The following is a 22,789-nucleotide window of genomic DNA, read 5'->3' as shown; positions in this document are numbered from 1 at the left end:
GAGTTCGGGAGGGACCCAGGAGTGCCCCAAGGGACCCAGGAGTTCGGGGGGGACCCAGGAGTGCCCCAAGGGACCCAGGAGTTCGGGGAGGGACCCAGGAGTTCGGGAGGGACCCAGGAGTGCCCCAAGGGACCCAGGAGTTCGGGAGGGACCCAGGAGTTCGGGAGGGACCCAGGAGTGCCCCAAGGGACCCAGGAGTTCGGGAGGGACCCAGGAGTGCCCCAAGGGACCCAGGAGTTCGGGAGGGACCCAGGAGTTCGGGAGGGACCCAGGAGTGCCCCAAGGGACCCAGGAGTTCGGGAGGGACCCAGGAGTGCCCCAAGGGACCCAGGAGTTCGGGAGGGACCCAGGAGTTCGGGAGGGACCCAGGAGTTCCCCAAGGGACCCAGGAGTGCCCCAAGGGACCCAGGAGTTCGGGAGGGACCCAAATAAGGGACCCAGGAGTCCAGGGTTGGGGGGGGGGTGAAGGGATTAAGGGAGGGACCCAGGAGTGCCCCGGGGACCCAGGAGTGCCCCGGGGACCCAGGAGTGCCCCAAGGGACCCAAATAAGGGACCCAGGAGTTCAGGAGGGACCCAGGAGTGCCCCAAGGGACCCAGGAGTTCAGGAGGGACCCAGGAGTGCCCCAAGCGACATAGGAGGGGGGGAGGGGCCCAAATAGGGGACCCAGGAGTTCGGGGAGGTGGGGGGAGTCACAGGGGTTAAGGGGGGGGACCCAGGAGTGCCCCAATGCACCCAAACCTTTGGGGAGGGACCCAGGAGTCCGGGAGGGACCCAGGAGTGCCCCAAGGGACCCAGGAGTTCGGGGGGGACCCAGGAGTGCCCCAAGGGACCCAGGAGTTCGGGAGGGACCCAGGCGTCCGGGAGGGACCCAGGAGTGCCCCAAGGGACCCAGGAGTTCGGGAAGGGACCCAGGAGTTCGGGAGGGACCCAGGCGTCCGGGAGGGACCCAGGAGTGCCCCTTTGGGCGGTTCCGCTCTCTCTCACCTCCATGTACTCATTGGCGGCCCCTTTGGCCCGGACGCCTGGGTCCCCCGGGGCACTCCTGGGTCCCTCCCGCACTCCTGGGTCCCCGCGTCTCCTCCTCAGCGCCCCCCCCAGGGCGGCCCCTCCCCCCACCAGCAGCCCCCCCAGCGCCCCCAGGAGGGCGGGAGCGGCCGCAGAGCCTGATGGGAAATTGGGGGGGATGGGGGGAGGGGTGGTCAGAATGGGGGGGGACCCAGGCGTCCGGGCCCCTCCCCCTCCCCCCTTTTCCCCTCCCCCATCGCACCTGCAGGGGGCGGCGTTGGCTCCTCCCCCCCGGGCGGCGCCGGCGAATCACGGGGCAGCGCTGCGGGGGAAGGGACCCAGGCGTCCGGGGGCACTTCCGGGACACGCCCCCTCCTGTTCCTGCCCCACCCCCCCACCCCACGTGGCCACTTCCTGGTCCCACCCGGAAGTTTTCCTGCTCCTCCTGGCTTCACTTCCGGGAACAAGCCACACCCACTTCCGGTCCCATCCCCCCTCCTCTCAGGGTTTGTTCTTCCCCTCCCCCCCTCGTGGGACACGCCCACTTCCGGTCCAGCCGCCATTTCCGGCGCCACTTCCTGTTTCCCGCCCCATTTCCCATCGCTCCCCATCATTCCTGCTAGACGCCACTTCCGGTTTTCACACGCTTCCGGTTTTCACACGCTTCCGGTTTCACCCCACTTTCTGTTTCACCCCACTTCCGGCTTCACCCCACTTCCGCTTTCACCCCACTTCCGGTTTCACCCCACTTTCGCTTCACCCTAACTTCCGGTTTTACCCCCTTTCCGGTTGCACCCCACATCCGGTTTCACCCCACTTCCTCTTTCATCCCACTTCCGGTTTTTCTACCCCCCCCCCACTTTGACGCTCACTTCCGGTTTCCCCTGTCTTCTCGCCCCCACTTCCGTTTCACCCACTTCCGGTTCCCCCACTTCCGGTTCCCCCCTACTTCCTGTTCTCCACCTCCCCCGCTATCCTCCCACTTCCGTTTTGCCCCCACTTCCGGTGTCCCCCCCATCCAGTTTAGTTCCCCCCTCCTTCCACTTCCTGTTTCCGCCCACCGGAAGTGACGGCGCGGACCCGCGCGGGGGCGCTCTGGCCGCGCTCGTTGCGCGCGCGCACCGTGACGTCATAGGGCGTGGCCGGGCGGAGCCCCCGCAGCGTCAGCGCGGAACCGGAAACCAGGAGCGCGGGGGGCGGGGCCTCGGGGCCGCTCACGCTGCCCAACCGGAAATGGGGAGGAAGCTGGGGCTCCCAGTTCCTCCCAGTAACTCCCAGTACATCCCAGTATCCACCCAATATCCTCCCAGTACATCCCAGTGCCGACCAGTAGCTCCCAGTGTCTCCCAGTCCCTCCCAGTATCCACCCAGTTCCTCCCAGTATCCTCACATGTCCTCCCAGTGCCTCCTAGTATTTCCCAGTACCTCCCAGTAACTCCCAGTAGCTCCCAGTAGCTCCCAGTTCCTCCCAGTGCCTCCCAGTAGCTCCCAGTACCTCCCAGTATCCTCACATATCCTCCCAGTACCTCCCAGTGTCTCCCAGTATCTCCCAATATCCTCCCAGTTCCTCCCAGTAGCTCTCAATATCCTCCCAGTACATCCCAGTGCCGTCCAATAGCTCCCAATGTCCTCCCAGTGCTTCCCAGTATCTCCCAATGTCCTCCCAGTAGCTCCCAGTATCCTCCCAATATTATCCCAATATCCTCCCAGTGTCTCCCAATATCCTCCAATATCCTCCCAGTACCTCCCAGTGCCTCCCAATAGCTCCCAATCTCCTCCCAGTATCCTCCCAGTACCTCCCAGTATCCACCCAGTATCCTCCCAGTGCCTTCCAATAGCTCCCAGTGTCTCCCAGTAGCTCCCAATATCCTCCCAGTAGCTCCCAGTATCCTCCCAACATTATCCCAGTATCTCCCAGTACCTCCCAGTGTCTCCCAGTATCCTCCCAATATTGTCCCAGTACCTCCCAGTATCGTCCCAGTAACTCCCAGTATCCACCCAATGTCGTCCCAGTAGCTCCCAGTATCTCCCAGTTCCTCCCAGTAGCTCCCAGTATCCACCCAATATCCTCCCAGTACCTCCCAGTATCTCTCAATATCCTCCCAGTAGCTCCCAGTATCCTCCCAATATCCTCCCAATAGCTGGCAATCTCCTCCCAGTATCCTCCCAGTAACTCCCAGTATCCACCCAATGTCCTCCCAGTCCCTCCCAGTGTCCTCCCAGTAACTCCCAGTAACTCCCAGTATCCTCCCAATATCCTCCCAGTCCCTCCCAGTGTCCTCCCAGTACCTCCCAGTAACTCCCAGTAACTCCCAGTATCCTCCCAATATCCTCCCAGTACATCCCAGTGCCGTCCAATAGCTCCCAACGTCCTCCCAGTACCTCCCAGTAACTCCCAGTATCCTCCCAATATTATCCCAGTATCCTCCCAGTGCCTCCCAGTGCCTCCCAGTGTCTCCCAGTATCCTCCCAATATCCTCCCAGTACATCCCAGTGTCCTCCCAGTAGCTCCCAGTGTCTCCCAGTATCTCTCAATATCCTCCCAGTAGCTCCCAGTATCCTCCCAATATTATCCCAGTATCCTCCCAGTAGCTTCCAGTGGCTCCCAGTCCCTCCCAGTCCATCCCAGTCCCTCCCAGTCCCCCCAGTCCCTCCCAGTCCTCCCAGTCCCTCCCAGTCCCTCCCAGTCCCCCCCTCACCTGACCAGGAAGCTCTGGGGCGCCCCCCAGTGGCAGCCGGGGCTCCAGGCCACGCCCACCGCCGTGGGGGCCACGCCCACCACCCGCACAGAGCGGGGGGGGTCCGGGGGCTCTGGGGACAGGGCTCACAGTATCCTCCCAGTGTCCTCCCAGTATCCTCCCAGTGCCTCCCAGTACCTCCCAGTATCCTCCCAGTATCCTCCCAGTAACCTCCTAATAACCTCCCATGTCCTCCCAGTGCCTCCCAGTGTCTCCCAGTGCCTCCCAGTAGCTCCCAGTTCCTCCCAGTAGCTCCCAGTATCCTCCCCGCGTCATCCCAGTGCCTCCCAGTATTGTCCAAGTACGTCCCAGTGCCTCCCAGTATCCTCCCAGTGCCTCCCAGTAACCTCCTAATAACCTCCCATGTCCTCCCAGTATCCTCCCAGTACCTCCCAGTATCTCCCAGTATCCTCCCAGTGCCTCCCAGTATCTCCCAGTAACCTCCCGGTGTCTCCCAGTAACCTCCCAGTGCCTCCCAGTATTGTCCAAGTCCTCTCATATCCTCCCAGTGTCTCCCAGTGCCTCCCAGTAGCTCCCAGTTCCTCCCAGTAGCTCCCAGTATCCTCCCAGTAACCTCCCAGTGCCTCCCAATAACTCCCAGTGTCCTCCCAATAATCTCCCAGTGTCATCCCAGTGTCTCCCAGTGTCTCCCAGTGTCCTCCCAGTGTCTCCCAGTAGCTCCCACTATCCTCCCAGTGCCTCCCAATATCCTCCCAGTGCCTCCCAATAACCTCCCAGTGCCTCCCAGTATCCTCCCAGTAACCTCCTAATATCCTCCCAGTTCCTCCCAGTGCCTCCCAGTATCTCCCAGTAACCTCCCAGTGCCTCCCAGTGTCTCCCAGTAACCTCCCAGTGCCTCCCAGTATTGTCCAAGTACATCCCAGTGCCTCCCAGTATCCTCCCAGTGCCTCCCAGTATCCTCCCAGTATCCTCCCAGTACCTCCCAGTGCCTCCCAGTACCTCCCAGTACCTCCCAGTAACCTCCTAATAACCTCCCATGTCCTCCCAGTGTCTCCCAGTGTCTCCCAGTGCCTCCCAGTAACCTCCCAGTATCCTCCCAATATCCTCCCAGTGCCTCCCAATATCCTCCCAGTGCCTCCCAGTTCCTCCCAGTAACCTCCTAAGAACCTCCCATGTCCTCCCAGTATCCTCCCAGTGTCTCCCAGTGCCTCCCAGTAGCTCCCAGTTCCTCCCAGTATCTCCCAGTAACCTCCTGGTGCCTCCCAGTGCCTCCCAGTGTCTCCCAGTACCTCCCAGTGCTTCCCAGTAACCTCCTAATAAGCTCCCATGTCCTCCCAGTGCCTCCCAGTTCCTCCCAGTGCTTCCCAGTATCCTCCCAATATCCTCCCAGTGCCTCCCAGTTCCTCCCAGTAACCTCCTGAGAACCTCCCATGTCCTCCCAGTATCCTCCCAGTGTCTCCCAGTGCCTCCCAGTAGCTCCCAGTTCCTCCCAGTATCTCCCAGTAACCTCCTGGTGCCTCCCAGTGCCTCCCAGTGTCTCCCAGTATCCTCCCAGTGCCTCCCAGTAACCTCCTAATAAGCTCCCATGTCCTCCCAGTGCCTCCCAGTTCCTCCCAGTGCTTCCCAGTACCCTCCCAGTGCCTCCCAGTACCACCCAGTAACCCCCCAGTAACCTCCCAGTGCCTCCCAGTAACCTCCCAGTATCCTCCCAATGTCTCCCAGTACCTCCCAGTACCTCCCAGTACCAAACACCCCCCCCCATACTGGTCCAACCCCCCCCTCCCAGTACAAACCAGTACCCCCCCCTCCATCCCAGTCCCCTCCCAGTACCTCCCAGTGTCCTCCCTGTAACCTCCCAGTATCCTCCCAGTGCCTCCCAGTGTCTCCCAGTGCCTCCCAGTGTCTTCCAGTGCCTCCCATTATCCTCCCAGTATCCTCCCAGTAGCTCCCAGTTCCTCCCAATATCCTCCCAGTGCCTCCCAATAACCTCCCAGTGACTTCCAGTATCGTCCCAGTAACCTCCCAGTTCCTCCCAATATCCTCCCAGTGCCTCCCAGTAACTCCCAGTATCCTCCCAGTATCCTCCCAATATCCTCCCAGTAGCACCCAGTATCCTCCCAGTAGCTTCCAGTGTCTCCCAGTGCCTCCCAGTGTCTCCCAGTATCCCCCCAATATCCTCCCAGTACCTCCCAGTGCCTCCCAGTATCTTCCCAGTACCTCCCAGTGCCTCCCAGTATCCTCTCATATCTTCCCAGTGCCTCCCAGTAGCTCCCAGTACCTCCCAGTATCCTCCCAGTGCCTCCCAATATCCTCCCAGTACCCCCCACCCTCACCCCACTTCCTCCCAGTACCAAACACCCCCCCATTCTGGTCCAACCCCCCCCTCCCAGTACAAACCAGTACCCCCCCCTCCATCCCAGTACCTCCCAGTTGGAGCCGGAGGTGGCGCCGGACGCTTCCCAGTTGGTTCCGGGCGACGCAGACGAAGGTGCCGAGAGTCCAGTTTGAGTCCGGCTCCTCTAACTGGTCCCAGTTCCCATACTGGTATCGGCGCCGCGCCCCAAACTGGTCCCAGTTGAGGCACTGGGCGCGCAGGCGGGCCCGATCCTGGCTGACGTTGGCCACCCTCAGCACGCTACTGGTCCAGGGGCCCTCGCGCCACTGGTGCTGCTGGAACCTACTGGGAGGACCAGTTTAAGTCAGGATTAAGACTGGGAGGGACTGGGAATGGGTTGGGGGTGGAACTGGGACTCAACTGGGGCCAAACTGGGACTGGGGTGGGGCCAGTTGACCCAGTTGGGACCAGTTGACCCAGTTGACCTGATTTGGCACCAGTTTGTCCCAGTTGATCCCAGTTGCCCCCAGTTGACCCCAGTTTGTTCCAGTTGACCCCAGTTGGGTCCCATTGACCCCAGTTGGGTCCCATTGACCCCAGTTGCTCCCAGTTGCTCCCAGTTGGCCCCAGTTGATCCCAGTTAGCCCCAGTTTGTCCCAGTTGCCCCCAGTTAGCCCCAGTTGGGCCCAGTTGACCCCAGTTGGATCCCATTGACCCCAGTTGCTCCCAGTTGACCCCAGTTTGTCCCAGTTGACCCCAGTTGGGTCCCATTGACCCCAGTTTGTTCCAGTTGACCCCAGTTGGGTCCCATTGACCCCAGTTGGGTCCCATTGACCCCAGTTGCTCCCAGTTGCTCCCAGTTGGCCCCAGTTGATCCCAGTTAGCCCCAGTTGAGCCCAGTTGCCCCCAGTTAGCCCCAGTTGAGCCCAGTTGCCCCCAGTTGGGTCCCATTGACCCCAGTTGGATCCCATTGACCCCAGTTGCTCCCAGTTGGCCCCAGTTTGTCCCAGTTGACCCCAGTTGGATCCCATTGACCCCAGTTGGGTCCCATTGACCCCAGTTGGGTCCCATTGACCCCAGTTGCTCCCAGTTGCTCCCAGTTGTGCCCAGTTGACCCCAGTTTGTCCCAGTTGACCCCAGTTGCTCCCAGTTGGCCCCAGTTTGTCCCAGTTGACCCCAGTTGGGTCCCATTGACCCCAGTTGCTCCCAGTTGGCCCCAGTTTGTTCCAGTTGACCCCAGTTGGGTCCCATTGACCCCAGTTGGGTCCCATTGACCCCAGTTGATCCCAGTTGCCCCCAGTTGGCCCCAGTTGATCCCAGTTAGCCCCAGTTGAGCCCAGTTGCCCCCAGTTGGGTCCAGTTGACCCCAGTTGGGTCCCATTGACCCCAGTTGCTCCCAGTTGGCCCCAGTTGATCCCAGTTGACCCCAGTTGGGTCCCATTGACCCCAGTTTGTCCCAGTTGACCCCAGTTGCTCCCAGTTTGTACCAGTTGACCCCAGTTCAGCCCAGTTGCTCCCAGTTGACTCCAGTTTGTCCCAGTTGACCCCAGTTGCTCCCAGTTTGTCCCATTGCCCCCAGTTGACCCCAGTTGCTCCCAGCTGACCCCAGTTACTCCCAGTTGGCCCCAGTTGGGCCCTGTTGACCCCAGTTGCTCCCAGTTTGTCCCAGTTGACCCCAGTTGCTCCCAGTTTGTCCCAGTTGCTCCCAGTTGGCCCCAGTTTGGCCCAGTTGATCCCAGTTGGGTCCCATTGACCCCTGTTGACCCCAGTTGCCCCCAGTTTGTCCCAGTTGCTCCCAGTTTGTCCCATTTGCTCCCAGTTTGTCCCAGTCACCCCAGTTGGTCCCAGTTGGCCTCAGTTGCTTCCAGTTTGTCCCAGTTGGCCCCAGTTGATCCCAGTTAGCCCCAGTTGACCCCAGTTGCCCCCAGTTAGCCCCAGTTGGGTCCAGTTGACCCCAGTTGCTCCCAGTTGGCCCCAGTTTGTCCCAGTTGACCCCAGTTGGGTCCCATTGACCCCAGTTGCTCCCAGTTGGCCCCAGTTGATCCCAGTTGGGTCCAGTTGGGTCCCATTGACCCCAGTTTGTCCCAGTTGACCCCAGTTGCTCCCAGTTTGTCCCAGTTGCCCCCAGTTGGCCCCAGTTGCTCCCAGTTTGACCCAGTTGCCCCCAGTTTGGCCCAGTTGACTCCAGTTTGTCCCAGTTGGCCCCAGTTGCCCCCAGTTGATCCCAGTTGCTCCCAGTTTGTCCCAGTTGCCCCCAGTCTGGCCCAGTTGCTCCCAGTTTGGCCCAGTTGCCCCCAGTTTGGCCCAGTTGCCCCCAGTTGATCCCAGTTGGCCCCAGTTGCCCCCAGTTGCTCCCAGTTTGTCCCAGTTGAACCCAGTTGCTCCCAGTTTGTCCCATTTGCTCCCAGTTTGTCCCAGTTGACCCCAGTTGCTCCCAGTTGGCCCCAGTTGCTCCCAGTTTGTCCCAGTTGGCCCCAGTTGATCCCAGTTAGCCCCAGTTGACCCCAGTTGCCCCCAGTTAGCCCCAGTTGGGTCCAGTTGACCCCAGTTAGCCCCAGTTGACCCCAGTTGCCCCCAGTTATCCCCAGTTGCCCCCAGTTAGCCCCAGTTGGGTCCAGTTGACCCCAGTTGATCCCAGTTGACCCCAGTTAGGCCCAGTTGACCCCAGTTGGGTCCCGTTGACCCCAGTTGCTCCCAGTTGGGCCCTGTTGACCCCAGTTAATCCCAGTTGGCCCCAGTTGATCCCAGTTGGGTCCCATTGACCCCTGTTGACCCCAGTTGCCCCCAGTTTGGCCCAGTTGCCCCCAGTTGATCCCAGTTGCTCCCAGTTTGTCCCAGTTGCCCCCAGTTAGCCCCAGCGGGTTACCTGTCCTGCAGGGGGCGGCCCCTCTGCTCCCATTGGATGTCCACCCCGGGCACGCCCTGGGCGCGGCACCGCAGCTCCGCTGACTCCGCCCCCGCCGGCACCACCACGCCCACAGGCCCCGCCCCCAGCCCCGGCTCCGCCTCCAGCTCGGGGCCATCTGGGGGCGGGGAGGGGTGTCAGGGCTCTGATTGGCTCCCCAGGGAGAATGGGGGGGTCAGGCCCATCCTGGGGTGTCCCCCTGGGACTCGGTGACCCCATCATTGGCACCCTGGGGTGTCACCATTGGGGGTGGCCCCACCCATGGGTGGCCCCATTGGGTGTCTCCTTTCCATTGGGTGTCCCCATTGGGTGTCCCCATAGATGTCCCCATTGGGTGTCCCCATTGCATGTCCCCTTCCCATTGGGTTGCCCCTTCCCATTGGGTGTCCCCATTGGGTATCATGCCCATAGATGTCCCCATTGGGTGTCCCGCCATTGGATGTCCCCATTGGGTGTCCCATTGGGTGTCCCCCCATAGATGTCCCCATTGGGTGTCCCATTGGGCGTCCCCATTGGGTGTCCCCTTTGGGTGTCTCCATTATAGATGTCCCCATTGGGTGTCCCCATTGGGTGTCCCCCCCATAGATGTCCCCATTGGGTGTCCCATTGGGTGTCCCCATTGGGTGTCCCCATTGGGTGTCCTCCCCATTGGGTGTCCCCTTTGGGTGTCCCCATTGGGTGTCCCCATTATAGATGTCCCCATTGGGTGTCCCATTGGGTGTCCCCCCATAGATGTCCCCATTGGGTGTCCCATTGGGTGTCCCCATTGGGTGTCCCCCCCATAGATGTCCCCATTGGGTGTCCCATTGGGTGTCCCATTGGGTGTCCCCATTGGGTGTCCCCATTGGGTGTCCCATTGGGTGTCCCCATTGGGTGTCCCCTTCCCATTGGGTGTCCCCATTGGGTGTCCCCTTCCCATTGGGTGTCCCCATTGGGTGCCCCCTTCCCACTGGGTGTCCCCATTGGGTGTCATCCCCATAGATGTCCCCATTGGGTGTCCCCTCCCCATTGGGTGTCCCCATTGGGTGTCATCCCCATAGATGTCCCCACTGGGTGTCCCCATTGGGTGTCTCCATTGGGTGTTTCCTTCCCATTGGGTGTCCCCTTTGGGTGTCCCCATTGGGTGTCATCCCCATAGATGTCCCCATTGGGTGTCCCCATTGGGTGTCCCCTTCCCATTGTTTGTCCCCATTGGGTGTCCCCCCCATAGATGTCCCTATTGGGTGTCCCCTTCCCATTGGGTGTCCCCATTGGGTGTCCCCTTCCCATTGAGTGTCCCCATTGGGTGTGTCATCCCCATAGATGTCCCCATTGAGTGTCCCCTTCCCATTGGGTGTCCCCATTGGGTGTCCCCCGCATTGGGTGTCCCCATTTGGTGTCCCCTTCCCATTGGGTGTCCCCATTGGGTGTCCCCATTGGGCGTCCCCCCCATAGATGTCCCCATTGGGTGTCCCCATTGAGGTCCCCATTGGGTGTCCCCCCACCCAGGGCGTCCCCCCCGTGTCCCCCCGCAATGTCCCCATTGGGTGTCACCCACATCTGACGACGAGCCTGGCGATGGCCCTGGCCGGGGGGGGCACCCCCGTGTCCACGTGACACTCGTAGGGTCCCCCCATGTCCCTCCGCGCCCCCGGGACCCGCAGGCGCCACAAGGGGGCGGAGCCTTCGGGGAGCAGCCCCCCCGGCAGCCCCTCGCGCCCCTCCCCCACCTGAGGGACACCCGTGTTGTCACCGACAGGGACCGGGTCCCCATGTCCCCATTGATCCCATTGTCCACATATCCCATTGTCCCCATATCCCCCTGTCCCCATGTCCCTCTGTCCCCATATCCCCCTGTCCCCGTGTCCCCATGTCCCCATTGATCCCATTGTCCCCAATGTCCCCATGTCCCCATGTCCCCCTGTCCCCATGTCCCCCTGTCCCCATTGATCTCATTGTCCCCAATGTCCCCCTGTCCCATGTCCCCCTATCCCCATGTCCCATATCCCCCTGTCCCCATGTCCCTACGTCCCCATATCCCCCATCCCCATTGATTCCATTGTCCCCATATGCCCACGTCCCCGTCCCCATGTCCCCATTGATCCCATTGTCCCCAATGTCCCCATGTCCCCACATCCCCATATCCCCGTGTTCCCATGTTCTCCTGTCCCCATGTCCCCATGTCCCCATGTCCCCCTGTCCCCATATCCCATGTCCCCCTGTCCCCATGTCCTCATGTCCCCCTGTCCCCATGTCCCCATGTCCCCATATCCCCCTGTCCCCCGTCCTGCTGTCCTCATTGCCCCCATGTCCCCATGTCCCCCTGTCTGTCCCCATGTCTCCCTGTCCCCATTGATTCCATTGTCCCCATGTCCCCATACCCCCTGTCCCCATGTCCCCATGTCCCCATATCCCCCTGTCCCCATGTCCCCCTGTCCCCCTGTCCTCATTGATTCCATTGTCCCCATATCCCCATATCCCCCTGTCCTCATGTCCCCATGTCCCCATCTCCCCATATCCCCCTGTCCCCATTGATCCCATTGTCCCCCTGTCCCCATTGTCCCCCTGTCCCCATGTCCCCCTGTCCCCATTGATCCCATTGTCCCCATGTCCCCCTGTCCCTATGTCCCCCTGTCTGTCCCCATGTCCCCCTGTCCTCATTGATCCCATTGTCCCCAATGTTCCCCTGTCCCCATTGATCCCATTGTCCCCCTGACCCCATGTCCCCCTGTCCCCATGTCCCCCTGTCTGTCCCCATGTCCCCCTGTCCCCATTGATCCCATTGTCCCCATGTCCCCCTGTCTGTCCCCATGTCCCCCTGTCCCCATTGATCCCATTGTCCCCAATGTCCCCCTGTCCCCATTGATCCCATTGTCCCCCTGTCCCCATGTCCCCCTGTCCCCCTGTCCCTATGTCCCCCTGTCTGTCCCCATGTCCCCCTGTCCTCATTGATCCCATTGTCCCCAATGTTCCCCTGTCCCCATTGATCCCATTGTCCCCCTGACCCCATGTCCCCCTGTCCCCATGTCCCCCTGTCTGTCCCCATGTCCCCCTGTCCCCATTGATCCCATTGTCCCCAATGTCCCCCTGTCCCCATTGATCCCATTGTCCCCCTGTCCCCATGTCCCCCTGTCCCCCTGTCCCTATGTCCCCCTGTCTGTCCCCATGTCCCCCTGTCCCCATTGATCCCATTGTCCCCAATGTCCCCCTGTCCCCATTGATCCCATTGTCCCCCTGTCCCCATATCCCCCTGTCCCCATTGATCCCATTGATCCCATGTCCCCCTGTCTGTCCCCCTGTCCCCCTGTCCGTCCGTACCAGCCGTCCCCACGTCACGCTGTCCTCGGGCAGGGGGTTCCCGGTCACGTGACACTGCAGCTCCGCCCCCTCCCCCTCGGTCACCACCACGGGGTCGGGGACGCGCACGATGGCCGGGGGGTCTGGGTCAAGGTCAGGGGTCAAGGTCAGGGTCAAGGTCAGGGTCAGGGTCCTATAGGGGCTATGGGGACATATGGGGACAATGAGGCTCAGGACAGTGTCCAGTGGCCTTGCTGTTCCGACACCATAGGGATCTATAGGGTCTATAGGGGATCTATAGGGATCTAGAGGGTCTACAGGGATCTATAGGGCTCTATAGGGTCTCTAGAGGGATCTCAAGGGCTCTATAGGGTCTTTATAGGGATCTCTAGGGTCTATAGGTGCTCTATAGGGTGTCTATAGGTGCTCCCAGTGCACAATGAGGCTCAGGCCACCATAGGGATCTATAGGGTCTATAGGGTCTCTACACTCTCAATCGGGATCTCTAGGGCCTATAGGGTGTCTATAGGGTGTCTATAGGTGCTCACAGTGCAGGATGAGGCTCAGGACACCATAGGGAGCTATAGGGTCTATAGGGGCTCTACAGTCTCAATAGGCATCTCTATGGTCTATAGGTGATCTATAGGGTGTCTATAGGGTGTCTATAGGTGCTCACAGTGCACAATGAGCTGCATGATTCCATATCTGCTCCACTCGCTGTTCCGACACCGTAGGGATCTATAGGGTCTATAGGGGCTCTATACTCTCAATTGGGATCTCTAGGGTCTATAGGGTGTCTATAGGGTGTCTATAGGTGCTCACAGTACATAAGTCTCAGGATGCCATAGGGATCTACAGGGTCTGTAGGGTCTCTACACTCTCAATAGGGATCTATAGGGTCTATGGGGTCTCTAGTCTCTATAGGGATCTCTAGGCTCTATAGGGTATCTATAGGTGATCTATAGGGTGTCTATAGGTGCTCACAGTGCACGACGAGCTCGAACACCCCGTGCCCGCTCCCCTAGCTGTTCTCACACCATAGGGATCTATAGGGATCTATAGGGTCTATAGGGGCTCTATAGGGATCTCTAGGGCTCTATAGGGTGTCTATAGGGTGTCTATAGGTGCTCACGGTGCACAATGAGCTGCAGGACCCCATGGCCGCTCCACTTACTATTCCAACACCATAGGGATCTATAGGGTCTATAGGGGCTCTAGAGTCTATAGGGTCTCAATAGGGATCTCTAGGGTCTATAGGGGCTCCATAGGCTGTCTATAGGTGCAGGATGAGGCTCAGGACACCATAGGGATCTATAGGGTCTATAGGGGCTCTAGAGTCTATAGGGTCTCAATAGGGATCTCTAGGGTCTATAGGTGCTCTATAGGGTGTCTATAGGTGCTCACAGTGCATGATGAGGCTCAGGACACCATAGGGATCTCTAGGGTCTATAGGGTCTCTACACTCTCAATAGGGATCTATAGGGTCTATGGGGTCTCTAGGGTCTATAGGGGCTCTATAGGGGTCTATAGGGCTCTATAGGGGTCTATAGGGTGTCTATAGGGTGTCTATAGGCGCTCACAGTGCACGCCGAGCTCGAACACCCCGTGCCCGCTCCCCTCGCTGTTCCCACACCATAGGGATCTATAGGGATCTATAGGGTCTATAGGGGCTCTATAGGGATCTCTAGGCTCTATAGGGGTCTATAGGGTGTCTATAGGGTGTCTATAGGGTGTCTATAGGTGCTCACAGTGCACAATGAGCTGCAGGACCCCATGGCCGCTCCACTTACTATTCCAACACCATAGGGATCTATAGGGTCTATAGGGGCTCTAGAGTCTATAGGGTCTCAATAGGGATCTCTAGGGTCTATAGGGGCTCTATAGGCTGTCTATAGGTGCAGGATGAGGCTCAGGACACCATAGGGATCTATAGGGTCTATAGGGGCTCTAGAGTCTATAGGGTCTCAATATGGATCTCTAGGGTCTATAGGTGCTCTATAGGGTGTCTATAGGTGCTCACAGTGCATGATGAGGCTCAGGACACCATAGGGATCTATAGGGTCTATAGGGTCTCTACACTCTCAATAGGGATCTATAGGGTCTATGGGGTCTCTAGGGTCTATAGGGGCTCTATAGGGGTCTATAGGGGTCTATAGGGCTCTATAGGGGTCTATAGGGTGTCTATAGGGTGTCTATAGGGTGTCTATAGGCGCTCACAGTGCACGACGAGCTCGAACACCCCGTGCCCGCTCCCCTCGCTGTTCCCACACCATAGGGATCTATAGGGATCTATAGGGTCTATAGGGGCTCTATAGGGATCTCTAGGCTCTATAGGGGTCTATAGGGTGTCTATAGGGTGTCTATAGGGTGTCTATAGGCGCTCACAGTGCACGACGAGCTCGAACGCCCCGTGCCCGCTCCCCTCGCTGTTCTCACAATCCACCCCATAGGTTCCGCCGTCCCCACGCGTCACGTTGACGATGGAAAGCGACCAATCAGGGAGCAGGCGGAGCCGCCAGGGGGGGCCTGGGGGGGGGGGCGGGGCCACGTTGGGACACGCCCACAAAGGGACACGCCCACCCCAGGAAGTCCCAGTGACCCCCAGTGCTCCCAGTGACCTCCAGTAACCCCAGCGACCAATCAGGGAGCAGGCAGAGCCGCCAAGGGGCCCTGGGGGCGGGGCCACGTCGGGACACGCCCACAACGGGACACACCCATCCCAGTGCTCCCAGTGACCCCCAATAACCCCCAGTGTCCCCAGTTCCCCATCCCAGCGCTCCCAGTAACTCCCAGTAACCCCCAGTAAGTCCCAGTAACTCCCAGTGACCCCCAGTGCTCCCAGTAACCCCCCAGTTCTCCCAATAACCCCTTCCCAGTGCTCCCAGTAACCCCCAGTAACGCCCCATTGACCTCCCAGTGCTCCCAGTAACCCCCAGTTCTCCCAATAACCCCTTCCCAGTGCTCCCAGTAACCCCCAGTATCCCCCCCATTGACCTCCCAGTGCTCCCAGTAACCCCCCAGTTCTCCCAATAACCCCTTCCCAGTGCTCCCAGTAATCCCCAGTAACCCCCCATTGACCTCCCAGTGCTCCCAGTAACCCCCCAGTTCTCCCAGTAACCCCATCCCAGTGCTCCCAGTAACCCCCAGTCTTTCCCAGTGCTCCCAGTTCCTCCCAGTCCCTCCCAGTCCCTCCCAATACCCTCCCATTCCCTCCCAGTCCCTCCCAGTGCTCCCAGTTACCTCCAGTCCTTCCCAGTCACTCCCAGTTTCCCCTCCCAGTGCTTCCAGTTTCTCCCTGTTCCCCCCCAGTCCCTCCCAGTGCTCCCAGTGCTCCCAGTTCCCCCTCCCAGTGCTCCCAGTTCCCCCTCCCAGTCGATTCCCAGTTCCTACCAGTCCCTCCCAATCCCCTCCCATTCCCTCCCAGTCCCTCCCAGTGCTCCCAGTTCCCCCCAGTCCTTCCCAGTCCCTCCCAGTGCCCCCAGTTGCCCATCCCAGTGCTCCCAGTTCCCCCTCCCAGTCGATTCCCAGTTCCCCCCAGTCCCTCCCAATCCCCTCCCAGTCCATCCCAGTCCATCCCAGTCCCTCCCAGTAACCCCCAGTGCCCCCAGTTCCCCCTCCCAGTGCTCCCAGTTCCCCCTCCCATTCCCTCCCAGTTCCCCCCAGTTCCCTCCCAGTGCTCCCAGTCTGACCAGTTTGGAGGGCGTGGCCGCTCCGGCTCCACTGGCAGCTGTCGGGGGGGGGATGGGCGACCACGCCCAGCTGTAGCTCCGCCCCTCCCCCCTCGCGGGCCACCACTGATCCCCCCGACACCTGCGGGGGGTCTGCAGCACCAGTTACCACCAGTATGCACCAGTATGCACCAGTATGCACCAGTATGCACCAGTGACACAGGCAGAGCCCTCCCAGTTCCTCCCAGTCACCCCCATTGCCCTCCCAGTTCCTCCCAGTATATCCCAGTTCCTCCCAGTCACCCCCATTGCCCTCCCAGTTCCTCCCAGTATATCCCAGTTCCTCCCAGTCACCCCCATTGCCCTCCCAGTTCCTCCCAGTACATCCCAGTCCCTCCCAGTTTCCCCCAATCCCCTCCCAGTTTCCCCCAGTCTACCCCAGTCCCCTCCAATCTCCTCCCAATCCCATCCCAGTATATCCCAGTCCCTCCCAGTCTATCCCTGTCCATCCCAGTCTCCCCCAGTCCCCTCCCATTGACCTCCCAGTATATCCCAGTCTATCCCAGTTGTCTCCCAGTGCCCCCACTGACCCTCCCAGTCCCCTCCCAGTATAAACAAGTTTCCTCCCAATTCTCCCCTATTGACCCTCCCAGTTCATCCCAGTCCCTCCCAGTCCCCTCATTGACCCTCCCAGTATATCCCAGTATATCCCAGTTCCCTCCCAGTATAAACCAGTTCCCTCCCAATTCTCCCCCATTGACACCCCCAGTCCCTCCCAGTCCATCCCAGTCCCTCCTATTCCCTCCCAGTCTCTCCCATTGACCCTCCCAGTCCATCCCAGTCTATCCCAGTCCCCCCCAGTTCATCCCAGTCCCTCCCAGTCCCACCCAGTCCATCCCAGTCCCTCCTATTTCCTCCCAGTCCATCCCAGTCCCCCCCAGTCCCTCCCAGTCTCTCCCAGTTCATCCCAGTCCCTCCCAATCCATTCCCAGTCCCTCCCAGTCCCCTCCCAATCCCCCCCAGTCCGTCCCATTGACCCTCCCAGTCCATCCCAGTCTATCCCAGTCCCTCCTATTCCCTCCCAGTCCATCCCAGTCCCTCCCAGTATATCCCAATCCCTCCCAGTCCCATCCCAGTTCCATCACAGTCCCCTCCAGTCCCTACCAGTCCCATCCCAGTCCATCCCAGTCCCTCCTATTCCCTCCCAGTCCCTCCCAGTTCCCTCCCAGTCCCTCCCAGTCCATCCTAGTCCCTCCCAGTATATCCCAGTCCCTCCCAGTCCCTCCCATTGACCCTCCCAGGTCCATCCCAGTCCATCCCAGTCCCTCCTATTCCCTCCCAGTCCCTCCCAGGTCCATCCCAGTCCCTCCCAGTCCCTCCCAGTATATCCCAGTATGTCCCAGTGCTCACGGCGCAGGCTCAGGGTGTGCTGGGCGCTCACGGCCACCCCCAGGACGGGGCTGGTGGCCTCGCAGGTGACGCGCTGGCCCTGGTCCCCAAGGGCCACCAGGAGGCGCAGGCGGGAGCCCACGGTGACACCGCCAAAGGGGGCGGGGACAGCGGGGAGGGGCTGCCCGGGGACCCTGGGGACAGCGGGGGGACATTGGGGACAATGGGGACATTGGGGACATTGGGGATAATGGGGATAATGGGGACATTGGGGAAACTGGGGACAGGGGGGACATGGGGACATTGGGGACATTGTGGGATAATGGGGATAATGGGGACAATGGGGACATTGGGGACATTGGGGACATTGGGGGATATGGGGGGATAATGGGGATAATGGGGACATTGGGGATATTGGGGACAATGGGGGACAATGGGGGACAATGGGGATAATGGGGACATTGGGGACATTGGGGACAATGGGGACAATGGGGATAATGGGGACATTGGGGACATTGGGGACAATGGGGATAATGGGGACAATGGGGATAATGGGGGACATGGGGACATTGGGGGACATGGGGATAATGGGGCACATTGGGGACAATGGGGACAATGGGGATAATGGGGGACGTGGAGATAATGGGGGACATGGGGACATTGGGATAACGGGGATAATGGGGATAATGGGGACATTGGGGACATTGGGGACATTGTGGGATAATGGGGATAATGGGGACAATGGGGACAGGGGGACATTGGGGGTATTGGGGATAATGGGGACATTGGGGACATTGGGGGATATGTGGGGACAATGGGGACATTGGGGGATATGGGGGGATAATGGGGACAATGGGGGATAATGGGGACAATAGGGGATAATGGGGACATGAGGACAGGGGGACATGGGGACATGGGGATAATGGGGACAGGGGGACATGGGGATATAGGGGACATGGGGACAATGGGACAGGGGGATGGGGGGACATGAGGACATGGGGACATGGGGACATGGGGACAGGGGGACAGGGGGACATAGGGATATAGGGGACATGGGGACAATGGGACAGTGGGACAGGGGGACATGGGGACATGGGGACATGGTGACAGGGGGACTTGGGGACAGGTGCCAGGTGCCACCCACGGGTGTCCCTGGCGCAGCCAGCGGAGGGCGGGGCCGGGGTGGGCGGGGCCAGCCAGGCAGGTGAGCTGGAGGGCGTGGCCGGGCCGGACGTCCCGCGGGGACGACGAGATTGTCACCGACACCGGGGGGACTGGGGACACCAGGGGACACCATGGGACACGGGGGGACACCCCAGGGTCCCCCATGGCCATTGTCACCCCAAGGTCCCCCCATGGTCAACCCAAGGTGTCCCCATGGCCATTGTCACCCCAACATCACCACATGGTCACCCCAAGGTCCCCCATGGCCATTGTCACCCCAATGTCCACCATGGTCACCCCAAGGTCCCCCATGGCCATTGTCATCCCAAGGTGGCCCATGATCAACCCAAGGTCCCCCATGGCCAACCCAATGTCCCCCATGGCCATTGTCACCCCAATGTCCCCCCATGGTCTCCCCAATGTCCCCCCAAGGCCACCCCAAGGTCACCCATGGCCATTGTCACCCCAAGGTCCCCCCATGGTCACCCCAGAGTCCCCCATGGCCATTGTCACCCCAAGGTGTCCCATGATCAACCCAAGGTCCCCCATGGCCATTGTCACCACAATGTCCACCATGGTCAACTCAAGGTCACCCATGGCCATTGTCACCCCAAGGTCCCCCCATGGTCACCCCAGTGTCCCCCATGATCAACCCAAGGTCCCCCCTAAGGCCACCTCATGGTGTCCCCATGGCCATTGTCACCCCAATGTCCCCCCATGGTCAACCCAATGTCCCCCATGGTCAACCCAAGGTCCCCCCTAAGGCCACCTCATGGTGTCCCCATGGCCATTGTCACCCCAAGGTCCCCCATGGTCAACTCAAGGTCCCCCATGGCCATTGTCACCCCAAGGTGTCCCCATGGTCAACCCAAGGTCCCCCATGGTCAACCCAATGTCCCCCATGGCCATTGTCACCCCAAGGTCTCCCATGATCAACCCAAGGTCGCCCATGGTCATTGTCACCTCAATGCCCCCCCATGGTCAACCCAAGGTCCGCCCAAGGTCACCCATGGCCATTGTCACCCCAAGGTGTCCCATGATCAACCCAAGGTCCCCCATGGCCATTGTCACCACAATGTCCACCATGGTCAACTCAAGGTCACCCATGGCCATTGTCACCCCAAGGTCCCCCCATGGTCACCCCAGTGTCCCCCATGATCAACCCAAGGTCCCCCCTAAGGCCACCTCATGGTGTCCCCATGGCCATTGTCACCCCAATGTCCCCCCATGGTCAACCCAATGTCCCCCATGATCAACCCAAGGTCCCCCCTAAGGCCACCTCATGGTGTCCCCATGGCCATTGTCACCCCAAGGTCCCCCATGGTCAACTCAAGGTCCCCCATGGCCATTGTCACCCCAAGGTGTCCCCATGGTCTCCCCAATGTCCCCCCAAGGCCACCCCAAGGTCACTCATGGCCATTGTCACCCCAAGGTGTCCCATGATCAACCCAAGGTCTCCCATGGCCAACCCAACATCCCCCATGGCCATTGTCACCCCAATGTCCCCCCATGGTCTCCCCAATGTCCCCCCAAGGCCACCCCAAGGTCACCCATGGCCATTGTCACCCCAAGGTCCCCCCATGGTCACCCCAGAGTCCCCCATGGCCATTGTCACCCCAAGGTGTCCCATGATCAACCCAAGGTCCCCCATGGCCATTGTCACCACAATGTCCACCATGGTCAACTCAAGGTCACCCATGGCCATTGTCACCCCAAGGTCCCCCCATGGTCACCCCAGTGTCCCCCATGATCAACCCAAGGTCCCCCCTAAGGCCACCTCATGGTGTCCCCATGGCCATTGTCACCCCAATGTCCCCCCATGGTCAACCCAATGTCCCCCATGATCAACCCAAGGTCCCCCCTAAGGCCACCTCATGGTGTCCCCATGGCCATTGTCACCCCAAGGTCCCCCATGGTCAACTCAAGGTCCCCCATGGCCATTGTCACCCCAAGGTGTCCCCATGGTCTCCCCAATGTCCCCCCAAGGCCACCCCAAGGTCACTCATGGCCATTGTCACCCCAAGGTGTCCCATGATCAACCCAAGGTCTCCCATGGCCAACCCAACATCCCCCATGGCCATTGTCACCCCAATGTCCCCCCATGGTCTCCCCAATGTCCCCCCAAGGCCACCCCAAGGTCACCCATGGCCATTGTCACCCCAAGGTCCCCCCATGGTCACCCCAGAGTCCCCCATGGCCATTGTCACCCCAATGTCCCCCCATGGTCAACCCAAGGTCCCCCCAAGGTCAACCCAAGGTCACCCATTGCCATTGTCACCCCGAGGTCACCCCAAGGCCACCCCAAGTTCCCCCATGGCCACTGTCACCCCAATGTCCCCCCATGGTCACCCCAAGGTCACCCATGGCCATTGTCACCCCAAGGTTCTCCATGGTCAACCCAATGTCCCCCCATGGCCACCCCAAGGTCCCCCATGGTCACCCCAGGGTCCCCCATGGCCATTGTCACCCCAAGGTCCCCCCATGGTCACCCCAGGGTCCCCCATGGCCACTGTCACCCTAAGATCCCCCCATAGTCAACCCAATGTCCCCCATGGTCACCCCAAGGTCACCCATGGTCACCCCAAGGTCCCCCCTAAGGCCACCTCATGGTGTCCCCAAGGCCACCACCACCCCATGGCCACCCCCAAGGCCACCGTCCCCACAAGTGTCCCCAAGGCCACCTCAGGGCCACCTCCTCGTGTCCCCAAGGTGTCCCCAAGGCCACCCCAAGGCCACCATCCCCCCAAGTGTCCCCAAGGCCACCTCCTGGTGTCCCCATGACCACCCAAGGCCACCATCCCCCCAAGTGTCCCCAAGGCCACCACATGGTGTCCCCAAGGCCACCCAAGGCCACCAAGACCCCATGGCCACCCACAAGGCCACCTCCTGGTGTCCCCAGGTGTCCCCAAGGCCACCATCAACCCCAATGTCCCCAAGGCCACCAAGACCCCATGGCCACCCCCAAGGCCACCTCATGGTGTCCCCAAGTGTCCCCAAGGCCACCATCACTCCAAGTGTCCCCAAGGCCACCACATGGTGTCCCCAAGGCCACCCCCAAGGCCACCATCAACCCCAATGTCCCCAAGGCCACCAACACCCCAATGTCCCCAAGGCCACCAACACCCCATGGCCACCCCCAAGGCCACCTCCTGGTGTCCCCAAGGTGTCCCCGGGGTGTCCCCTCCCCCGCTCACAGAGGACGCGCAGGCGGGTGCTGGCGGGGGAGGGGCCGCCCCCGCTGGCCTGGCAGCTGTAGGTGGCGCCGTTGTCACCGGGGGTCAATGTCACCAGCAGCTCCCGTGACGTCACCGACCCCCCGGACACCTGGGTCCCTTCCTTCAGGGGCCGCCCATCCTTGATGGGGGAGGACCCAGGAGTTCGGGAGGGGACCCAGGAGTTTGGGGAGGGACCCCAAATAGGGGACCCAGGAGTTCGGGCAGGGACCCAGGAGTGCCCCAGGGACTCAGGAGTTCGGGAGGGGACCCAGGAGTTCGGGAGGGACCCAGGAGTTCGGGGGAACCCAAGAGTTCAGGGGGGGACCCAGGAGTTCGGGAGGGGACCCAGGAGTTTGGGGAGGGACCCAGGAGTGCCCCAGGGACTCAGGAGTTCGGGAGGGGACCCAGGAGTTCGGGAGGGACCCAGGAGTTCGGGAGGGACCCAGGAGTTCGGGAGGGGACCCCATATAGGGGACCCAGGAGTTCGGGAAGGGACCGAGGAGTTCGGGAGGGGACCCCATATAGGGGACCCAGGAGTTCGGGAGGGGACCCAGGAGTTCGGGAGGGGACCCAGGCGTCCGGGGGTGTGGGTGCCCCTCCCCCACCTTGCTCCAGGTGAGGCGGGGGGTGGGGTGCCCCCCCCGCGCGTGACACCGCAGCCGCACGCGCGTCCCCGCGCGGAACGTGGCGTTGGGGGGAGGGGCGTCGAGCCACAGCTCCCGGGGGGGGTCTGGGGTGGGGGGGAAAGGGGCGGGGTCAGTGGAGGCCACGCCCACTCCCCCCCCACAGGCCCCGCCCACGGGGTGATGTTGCGGGGGAGAGGCTTTGAGTTACAGCTCAAGGAGTTCGGGAGGGACCCAGGAGTTCGGGAGGGGACCCAGGAGTTCGGGAGGGACCCGGGAGTTCAGGGAGGGACCCAGGAGTTTGGGGGGTCCTTCCCAGTCCCCCCCAGTATATCCCAGTGCTCCCAGTTCCCTCCCAGTTACACCCAGTCCATCCCAGTATATCCCAGTTCCCCCCCAGTCTCCTCCCAGTCCATCTCAGTATACTCCAGTTGCATCCCAGTCCCTCCCACTCCACTCCCAGTCCATCCCAGTCCCTCCCAGTATATCCCAGTCCCACCCAGTCCCT

General features: G+C 61.0%; 1 protein-coding gene across 1 annotated transcript in view; it reads right to left on the bottom strand.

Annotated features, from left to right (window-relative positions):
- Positions 1–22,789, bottom strand: part of NPHS1 (NPHS1 adhesion molecule, nephrin) — a gene marked incomplete at its 5' end in the record, with an annotated part of 43,486 nt that overhangs the window by 1,368 nt on the left and 19,329 nt on the right. Inside the window, 14 exons of the mRNA XM_082073917.1 lie at positions 987–1,165; positions 1,270–1,329; positions 2,069–2,226; positions 3,707–3,818; positions 6,130–6,386; positions 8,908–9,064; positions 10,484–10,655; positions 12,244–12,365; positions 14,608–14,748; positions 15,912–16,043; positions 17,301–17,473; positions 18,424–18,553; positions 21,638–21,797; positions 22,264–22,388. Coding sequence (XP_081930043.1) covers positions 987–1,165; positions 1,270–1,329; positions 2,069–2,226; positions 3,707–3,818; positions 6,130–6,386; positions 8,908–9,064; positions 10,484–10,655; positions 12,244–12,365; positions 14,608–14,748; positions 15,912–16,043; positions 17,301–17,473; positions 18,424–18,553; positions 21,638–21,797; positions 22,264–22,388 — 2,078 coding nt within the window. The remainder of the gene's footprint in view (positions 1–986; positions 1,166–1,269; positions 1,330–2,068; positions 2,227–3,706; positions 3,819–6,129; positions 6,387–8,907; positions 9,065–10,483; positions 10,656–12,243; positions 12,366–14,607; positions 14,749–15,911; positions 16,044–17,300; positions 17,474–18,423; positions 18,554–21,637; positions 21,798–22,263; positions 22,389–22,789) is intronic.

The sequence above is a fragment of the Streptopelia decaocto genome (assembly GCF_964273445.1).
Source record: "Streptopelia decaocto genome assembly, chromosome: 28".
In the NCBI taxonomy this organism is placed as follows: Eukaryota; Metazoa; Chordata; class Aves; order Columbiformes; family Columbidae; genus Streptopelia; species Streptopelia decaocto.
The sequence above is the reverse complement of the archived record's forward strand: the minus strand, read 5'-3'. Positions and strand labels throughout refer to the sequence as shown.